The sequence below is a fragment of the Hipposideros armiger genome, unplaced genomic scaffold (genome assembly GCF_001890085.2).
Source record: "Hipposideros armiger isolate ML-2016 unplaced genomic scaffold, ASM189008v1 scaffold_291, whole genome shotgun sequence".
Taxonomy (NCBI): domain Eukaryota; kingdom Metazoa; phylum Chordata; class Mammalia; order Chiroptera; family Hipposideridae; genus Hipposideros; species Hipposideros armiger.
Genome location: NW_017731641.1, coordinates 2,655,145 through 2,664,868, shown reverse-complemented (window position 1 = coordinate 2,664,868; position 9,724 = coordinate 2,655,145). Strand labels below are relative to the sequence as shown.

Genomic DNA, 9,724 nt, shown 5'->3' with positions numbered 1-9,724 from the left:
GAGAGAGAGAGAGGGAGAGAGAGAGAGGGAGAGAGAGAAATAAAAAGAAAAAAGAGAAAAAGGGGGAAAAAGGAAAAAGAAAAAAAGGGGGAGGGCTCTCCACCTGCTTTAATCTGTAGACCACTTGCTCAGCAATAGAGAGACTCTGGGCGACTCAGCACCAGCTGTTGTGGGGCCTTAAGGGCTCAGTGCGTCATGCGCCAACCTCCCTCTAGACTTGAAGTGAGCTTCCCACAATTAGTTGCTGTGTGTTCTGGAACCGTGCTCACCACCAAAAATCCTCACAGGTTGTTGCGGGCTGTCTGCTGCTGCAAAAAAAGCATCTGTGGCCTGCGGAGGTAGGGGCCAGGCACCAGGGACTCAGGGTGCCCCTGGCTACACAGCTCTAGGTGGGCGGGGCAGGCCCCCAATGCACCACAGGATGTGTTCAGTGGCCCCCACCGAGTCAGAGCAGCATGCACTCCTGCATCGGCAACCTGCCCGCACAAACTCGCCAGGAAAGCTCCGGCCGAATCACACAGGCACACAGCTCACGGCCCTACACTCCCAGGAAAACTTCCAGACTCAGCCTGTCCCAATCAGCCGCTTGAAGATTAGGCCAAGCAGCCCGACAGCCAATCGCCACCCAGGCAACTCTGCACGCGCAGTGCGGGAAGGGGACCTAAGTTGAGTCACGCACTCCCGGGTCTCAATAAGTGGTCTATTGGAGTCAGAGCGCTCCTGCCAGGCGTTTCCCTGGCTACGCAGCACAAGCAGTGCGGAGGGTGGGGATCCAAGGCCGCATGCGCACTCACGCACACACTCCTGTGCCAATTCCAGCAGACTAATGCGGTCCCAGACCTGAGCCTCAGTGGGAGGGCCCAGCCCTGAAAACTCCCAGCTCCTGCGCCAAAGGCACTCAGTTCAGTCCTTCCCACAGGCTCCTGGGCCCCGCTCACAAAGCTACTGCCTCCACCAGGAACCAGCTGAGTGCTCACCAGCGGATGAGTCGGTTTGCTGGCTCCACTGTTTCTCCAGCTGCCCTCAGCCCCACCGAGTTGGGCAAGGAGAGTCCTCAGTAATTTCTACTTCCAGCTATCATAGAACTCCTCTTCCCGGCAAAGTAACTCTGGGCTGGTGAGTGCAGTGTGGGGCCAGAGGGTCTCTCCCGCAACCAGAGAAGCCTCTCAACCACTGAGGTGTCCTTCACGGGGTTCGCCCTCTCTCGTCTCCGCCCCACCTACCAGACTCCACGTGGCCTCCTCTTTAAGTCCTTCGTTTAGAGGTCCTGTTCATCTAGTGTTCAGGGAACTTCCGAGGTTGAATATCTTATAAATTATTTGTAATTTTGGTGTGATCCTGGGAGGCAGTTGGCACAGTGTCTGTCTATTCCTCCATCTTACCGGAAGTCTTCTCTTTTGACTTTTAAAGGCTTTATTTTATTAGCATATATGTCCTTTCTGTTTTATGGATTAAGGAAGCTCTTCCCATAAATTGTGAATTAGCGGTGCCTCTATTTTAGAGGAAGATTTCAATAACCATGTCAAAACAGGCAGAGCTGGTGTCCCTTTTCCTACTAAAATCATTCCACACAGCAAAACTACCTTTTGACTTAATTTTTAGTCTACAAACTTCATTTAAAAAGTACAATACGCAACACAATGATATTTTGTTTCTATTTTAGAAAGTGTTGGCATCTCTTCTTTATACTATGTTCAGGATTCATTACATTTTATCAACTTGTAGTATAACACAAAGATTTGTTTTTAATATAAAACAATGTCACGGGCCGGCTGTGTGGCTCAGTTGGTTAAGAGCTCGCTCAAGAGTGCGAGCTCTGAGCAACAGCGGTTCGAGTCCTAGCCCGAGCAGAGCAGTCGCTGAGCTGCCAACAGGTGGCAGGATGGCTCAGCTAAAACAATAAAAAATAAAAATAAATAAATAAATAAATAAAAAATAAAAAGCAAACAATGTCACATACATTCCAAAAGCAAAAGAACAAACATTTTTTTATAAATTCCTTGGTCTTTAATATTTGTTTATACATAGTCCCTTGAGAGTTTTCATTTATTTCTTCTTTTTCCAACTTATTTTCCTTGTTAAAAAATTAGTATGTTGGGAGGGGGGTGGGGATGAGGGAGAAGGGGAAGGGGTTAGACAGCATAAATATATAACTACAATATTGCCACAGGGACATGAAAGACAGTTCGAGGAATATAATTAATGATGTTGTAAATATTTTGTAGGGTGTCAGGTGGTCACATGTCTTGCTAGGGAGACCGCATCATGGATGGGGAAGAGGCTTGATCACTGATGACTGCACTGTACACCTGAAGCTGATGTTGTATAATATTGTATGCCAATTATAAGTGAATATATATATATAGTCATGGGACGTGGAGTATAGTGTGGGAGTGGAATCAAGGGAATTGTAATAGATATGTATGATATTGGGGGGAAGTGGGGCAGCGGATTGGGGGAGGGAGGTTGTCACTTCGAGGGGTAAAAAGTATAACTATTGCACTGTGTTGTACAGCTGAAACTAATTCTAAAAAATGTATTTCATAATAAAAATTAAAAGAAAAAAATCAGTATGTATTTAATTCCCACAACTTCTCAATAATGTAAAGTATTATATAATTACATCTAAGTGGCTTAACCCAAGACTTTACTATTTTGGAAACATTGCCTATATGATCCTCTCCTTTCTCTCCAGGAGCACGAACCACCTGAGAAAGGAAAGTCTCAGACATCTATGAAAGAGGAGACAAAAGTCACAGCCTTAGTGAGTTATATTTTTCATGTACTATTGGATTCCTAGAAAAAATGATGTCACTCAATTAAAATTAAACTCTAAACATGAACCTAGTCTGTTATCCATATTGCTAAAATTATGATATTGCTTTCTAGATAACTAACATCAGTGATAAACTGGTGCATCATTTTTAGCCATGCCTCTTGTAAAGGAAAACTTAACTTATTCTTCCCCTTAAAAATAAAATCTTATTTCCCAAGATTGACATTTTCCATGTCAACAGATGGAAAAATCTCCCCAAGGGGGAGAACAGGCAAAACTCACAGTTCCAGTCTTTTCTTTCTTTTTTTTTTAACCAAAAATATGTGTCTTTTAATTGTTTACAAATTTTATAGCAATTTTTAAAGTATTTTTTTTATTTTTAAATTACAATTCACATACAATAATATATTAGTTCAGGAGTACAACATAGTTATTAGACATTTATATAACTTACAAAGTGATCACCCCAATAAATTGAATACCCATCTGACACCATACATAATTATTGACAATATTCTCTACTGTACTTTACCTTCCCATGACTATTTTGTAACTATCAATTTGTACTTCTTAATCCCTTCCTCTTTTTCACCCATCTCCCTAACCCCTCTCTCATCGGGCAACCATCAAAGTGTTCTCTTTATCTATAAGTTTGTTTCTCTGTTTTGTTTGGTTGGTTTTTTTAGATTTCATAGATAAGTGAAATAATATGGTATTTGTCATTCTCTGTCTGACTTATTTCACTTAGCATAATACCCTTTAGGTACATCCGTGTTGTTGCAGATGGCAAGATTTCATTCTTTTTTATTGCTGAGTAATATTCTTTTGTATATATGTATGACTTCTTTATCCATTCATCTATTGATGGACACTTACGTTGCTTCCTTATCTTGGCTATTATAATAATGCTGCAATGAACATATGGATGCATATATCTTTTTCAAATTAGTGTTTTGTGTTTCTTCAGATTAAAACTAGAAGTAGAATTACTGGGTCCTTCTTTGTCTCTTGTTATAGCCTTTGTTTTAAAGTCTAGTTTGTCTGGTAAAAGTATTGCACCTCAGCTGTTTTTCTCATTTCGATTTTCATGAAATATCTTTTTCCATTCTTTACTTTCAGTCTCTGTGTGTTTTTATCTGAAGTGAGTCTAGTGTAGGCAGCATATGTAAGGATCTTGTTTACTTATCCATTTATCCACCCTGTCTTTTGATTGGAGCATTTAATCCATTTACATTTAAAGTTGTCGATAGATATGTAGTTATTGCTATTTTATTATTCACATTTAAAAAAAAAGTTTCTTCTTCTTCTTCTTAAAGAAGTCCCTTTAACATTTTTTGTAATATTGGTTTATTGGTGATGAACTTCTTTAGCTTTTTCTTGTCTGGAAAGCTCTTTATCTGTCCTTCCATTCTAAATGATAGTTTTTCTGGGTAATCTGGGTCCATGCTTTTCGTCACTATAAATATTTTGTGTCACTCCCTTCAGGCCTGCAGAGCTTCTGTTGAGAAATCAGCTGACAGTCTTATGGGAGCTCCCTTGTAGATAACTAACTGCTTTTCTCCTGTTGCTTTTAAGATTCTCTGTTTGTCTTTAACCTTTTAACATCCCAATTTTGATGTGTCTTGGTGTGGCCCTCTTTGGGTTCATCTTGTTTGGGACTCTCTGTTCTTGAGCTTATATGTCTATTTCCTTTGCCAAGTTAAGGAAGTTTCCATCATTATTTGTTCAAATAGGTTTTCAATTTCTTGCTCGCTCTCTCTCCTCCTTCTGGTACCCCTATTATGCAAATGTTTGTATGCTTGATATTGTCCCAGAATCCCCTTCAACTATCCTCATTTTGGGGGGAGAGAACTTTTTTTCTTTTTGCTGTTCTGATTAGGTGTTTTCTGATACCTGATCTTCCAAATCTCTGTGTCAGTCCTCTGACTCATCTAATCTACTGTTGATTCCCTCAAATGTATTCTTCATTTCTTATTGTACTCTTCATTTTTTACTGGTTCCTTGTTATGTTTTCTATTTCTATTTTTATTTTTCCTATCTCTTTGTTGATGTTCTCACTGAGATCATTGTGCATCCTTATGACGAGTGTTTTGAACTCTGTATCTGGTAGATTGCTTGTCTCCATTTTGTTTAGCTCTTTTACTGGAGCTTTGTGCTATTCTTTCATTTGGGACATGTTTCTTTGTCTCCCCATTTGACTGCCTCCCTGTTTTTGTTTCTATGTGTTAGGTAGAGCTGCTATGTCTCCCAGTCTTAGTACACTCACCTTATGTGTAGTAGGTGTCCTGTGGAGCCCAGTGACTCAGTCTCACTTGTCACCAGAGCCAGGTGCTCCAGGTGTGTCCCTTGTGTGGGTTGTGTGTGCCTTCCTGTTGAAGTTGAGCCTTGGTTGCTGTTTGCACATCACTGGAAGGGATTGACTCTTGGGCTGATTGCTTGTGAGGACTGGCCATTATTACAGTGGAGAAACTGTTGTTCAGAGGCTGACCCTATGGAGCAGGATTCACTTTATCTGGGCTCTGGTGCCTGACGATCCTACTCTTTACAAGTGTCATTTGTGGAAATGGTTGGGTGGTGCTCTGGTGTGGTCTGAAGCTGGCCATCAGGTGTATTGGTTCTGAGGCCTCTTGGGAGGGGCTCTGGTGCAGGCCAAGCTCAGCTATAACCTGTGCCCTGCCTGGGGCCACTTAGCATGAACTACAAAGTGATCTGCAGATGGCTTCCAGTTGTGCTGGGCTTGGAGGTGCCTGGGAGAGGCTAGGCTGTGAACCAAGGCCACCTGCCACTAGTGCTGTGCTTAGGGCTACTTAGCAAGAGGTGTGGGGCACACTGAGGCCAGATGCTGCTCGTTCAGGGTTTGTGAACCTTTGAGAGGTTTTAGGAAAGTCCACAGCATGGTCAAGACAGGACATGGAAAAGCTACTGGAAGAGGCTTGGTGTGCCCATAAATTGGGTGGAGTCGCATCTCAGAATCACCAGAGCATGGCAAAGAATGTTAGCCAGGTGGATGGAGGCTCAGATATGGTGCCCGCCTGTGTCTGCACACTGGGTGATGGGAGGGCTCAATAACAGAATATGGCTTCTGTCAGCACTTTCCTGGGAGAAAGCTGCCCCTTCAACCCTTGCCCTGAAGCCGGACAATTCATTAACTCCGCATATGTCCCTGGGGCCTTTTGCACTGTTGCCCCAGCACTTGACGTTCAGAGCAAGTGTGTCCATCAGCGAGTAAATCCGTGTGCAGGCCCTTTAAGAGGGGCTCCTTGGACTACTGCCACCCCCGTCTCACTCAGCCACAATCTCCACTGGTTTTCACAGCCAGAAGTTGTGGGGACTTCTCCCCCTGGCACTGGAACCCTGCACTGAGGAGCCTGTGAGGCTGGGACCCCTCGCTCCTCAGGGGGACCTTCATAGCCAAGATATCCCTCCCAATTTTTTAACACCACACACAGGTGTGGGAGCAGCCCATTCTGTGTCTCCTCCGCTCCTACCAGTCTCGAGGTGGCATCTTCTGAATGTCCTTAGTTGTAGAACTGCTGTTCAGCTAGACTTTGGGCAATTCTTGATGATGGTTGTTCTGTAGTTTAGGTGTACTTTTGAAGTGGTCGTGAGAGGAGAAAAACACAGCATTTACCTACTCCACTATCTTGACTATTATATCTTTTTGAATTAGTATTTTAGATTTCTTTGGATAATAAAAGGAAATTCACAGGGAATTACATACAACCCAATGAAATGGCTTTACACAATGTGTCTTACTCACTTTCCATGCATTGCCCTCTATAAAAATGACTTCCTGCCTGTCAGCCTACATCTAAGCAGTAAAGACCTGGGTAGATACCTGCACTCAAAGATACCTATATTCAGTGGTATGCTAGAGCCAGCTCACCAGAGAGGATTGTGCACGTCTCTACACAACCCTGTGCTCAGTAATGTCATTTTGGTAGCTTGAAATCAGCCACAGGAGTATTAAGACTAATGACAAATACTACAAATCAGGCCTTTTTTTTTTCCTGGAAAGCCAGTTTTTCAGCATTTACCCATATATCATTGTTTATATTCTTCATAGTCCAGGCTCAAGAAGACCAAACCTAGTGAGAAAGAACTCACACTCCACAATATTTAAGGCCAAACTTTTGAGTTCCTTTTCATGTCTTAATGTCCCGGTTAGTTACCCAATAATCAATACCCAAAATGGACATCCCCCTCAAGGAATACTTTACTTCCTACCCACTGGGGCATACGTTTTCTCTACCTTTATAAATTATTCCGTAATTATACCAATACAACTCAGTCAGCCTAACATTGGCATAAGATGCAGTAGGAGGTCAGGGAAGAAGGAAAAGAGTGTTATTTCCTTACATCTTTAATCAGTGCCCTTACATAGGTTTTCATATGTTTGAGTTGAGATCCCATTGATTTCCAGCTTCAGAATAATTTATTTGCCCATATTGGGCATCATCTCAGAGGATTTTATACCATTTTGTTTGCATTTAAAAGTTTAAGAGCTAGATTTGCCTCATTATTTGTGATACGAAGAAAAGGGAGACAAACAACCCAAAGGTCTGTAAATAGGAGACGACTGAGTAAATAAATCAAAGTCCATCAATACAATGTAATACAATAATGTTATTTTTAAAAAAAGAAAGGGTGGAGTTATAGAGTTACATACTGAATAATAACATCAGTGAAGAGAACCAAGATATATTGTTACATGGAAAAAGTAGTTATAGAACATTGTGAATTGCATGATCTCAATTTTGAAATACAAAAAGCGTATATATATATATATATATATATATATATATATATATATATACACCCATATGAGAACTTTGTCTATAGAGAAATTTTAAAAGAATATATACACTCAACCCATAATAATGGTCACCTCTTAGGAGTGAGATCTGGGAAGGGCAGGGGAACTTTCACTACCAGTGATATTTAAGTTTTTAAATGTGTATGTATCACTTTTATAATTTAAAAAGATATAAGCTATATACCTATTGAACTGTACACTTAAGATCTGTGCATTTTACTTTCTGTAAATTATACCCTAATATAAATAAAACTAGCTATGAAAGTTAAATCAACCATGTTAAAACTGACATTATTGGACTAAGTAGGTTACTCTCTGGCAACCCATTTTTTTTTTTTTTTAGCTGAGCCATCCTGCCACCTGTTGGCAGCTCAGCAGCAGCTCAGCTCGGGCCGTGAATCAAACCAGGGACCCTGTTGCTCAGAGCTCAAACTCTTGAGTGAGCTCTTAACCAACTAAGCCACTCGGCCGGCCCTCCACTTTAAATGTATGTTTTTTGTTAGCTAGTAATTGAGAAATTAGGAAGCTAACACTTTATCTCATTTTATGTAATCATGATTATTTTGAAACAACACATTTGCTATTCTTAACATTCTTACTTATCCCCCACCCAAAAAAAAATGTTATTGCTTGGGAAACTGTTAAATAGGAGCTATTTGGGGGAGAAAAGTTGGTAATGATGATTTATTGCAGAGACATATTTAAGAATGACAAAACAAAATGCCTGCTATTTTGGTGTTTACCATTTGGTACATATACAACGTGACAATACCAGGGGTGCCAAACAGTAGTTTGCCGTAATCAGAAGTGTCTGGATGCTGATGGCAACCACTTTGAGCACCTCTTGTAATTGCAGAAGTCAAACATGACTTGTATTCATCTTTTGTTATCGGTATATATTGAGTATTACAATTTTAATGCAGTTTTCCTTTCTTAAAATATATATACTTTTTTTTGGCACCCTCTGTGTATAAAATTCCCTCAGGAAGCAACAGATCTCAATTTACATCCCTAAGTTGATTAAAGTTATGCACTATTTTTATGGCATCAAAATACTGTATGGGATGTTTATGAAGTCTTTTTTCTCCTTTCTGTGAAGGAATCTTCTGAAGAAGATAAGGAAAAAGAGGAGAATGCTGCTGTCAAAATCCAAGCAGCCTTCCGGGGACATTTAGCCAGAGAGGAGGTGAAGAAAATGAAAAAAGTCGATCTTCAAGAAGAGAAAACACAGGAAAACAACTGAGAAGACTGGTTTTACCCTCGCTTCCCCAAAACATGAAAAAATAATCCAAAGCCACCAATCTTGTTGTGATTGTCTTTTTTTTTCCTTAGTAAGGGAGATTTGATGTAGTGAAATAACACTTGTTACTATTGTGAAAATCTGTCATGAGCATTTGTTTAATAAACATGCCATTGAACACATGCCTCTTGAAGATTTCTCTGAGATCATAAGTCTTATTTATACTTCTCCCAAGTCTATGTTTAGAGACCCTTGGGTTTAGATTATACAACTGGAGTATCTGAGTTTTCAGAGATCTCAGAGGTTATATGGTCTAAACCATTTATCTAATGAATAAATCCTCTGTATCACATCCCTGAAAAATGGGGTTTGGGCTTCAGTTTCACTCCTAGTGATAAGAGAATTTCACTACCTTTCGAGGGTAGTCAACTTAATTTTTGAATACCATGAATTATTAGAAAGATAAGCTGAGTCAAAAATCTGCCTCCCTGTACGTTTTCATCTGTCACGCCTGCACTCAGTCATTTACTGAAAAATATATTGAGCACAATTCATGTGCTGGGATTTAGTGGTGAATATCTGTTCTTACATTCAGGAAGTTGACTGTTTCATTATCTTGCTTTCCAAAACAACACAGAGTAAGGCTAATACATCGTATTTGAAAAAAAAAATGAAAGTTATCATAACATCATGAAGACTCTCTTCTTCTGCTGATACTTCCCACATAATGTATAAATGGCAGTGTCTTCATCACAAACTCACAAACATTTTTTTTCAGTGAACCATTCAAGTCCCAGTGCCTTATTTTTAGAAAGTTCAGTCTGTCCTTTATGAGGCCTCCCACCCTTGAATAGTCAAGAAACTGCAGGGTTCATATCTCAGACCAAAAGAT

General features: G+C 40.5%; 1 protein-coding gene across 4 annotated transcripts in view; it reads left to right on the top strand.

The window, feature by feature from the left end:
* Nucleotides 1–9,014, top strand: part of SPA17 (sperm autoantigenic protein 17) — a 22,502-nt gene extending 13,488 nt beyond the window's left edge. For 2 of the 4 annotated variants that reach the window (XM_019658856.1, XM_019658855.1), the window contains 2 exons: nucleotides 2,696–2,764; nucleotides 8,692–9,014. In XM_019658856.1, coding sequence (XP_019514401.1) covers nucleotides 2,696–2,764; nucleotides 8,692–8,835 — 213 coding nt within the window. In that variant the 3' untranslated portion in view covers nucleotides 8,836–9,014. The remainder of the gene's footprint in view (nucleotides 1–2,695; nucleotides 2,765–8,691) is intronic. The other 2 variants (XM_019658859.1, XM_019658858.1) reach the window with 1 other exon arrangement.
* Nucleotides 9,015–9,724: the final 710 nt, after the last annotated feature.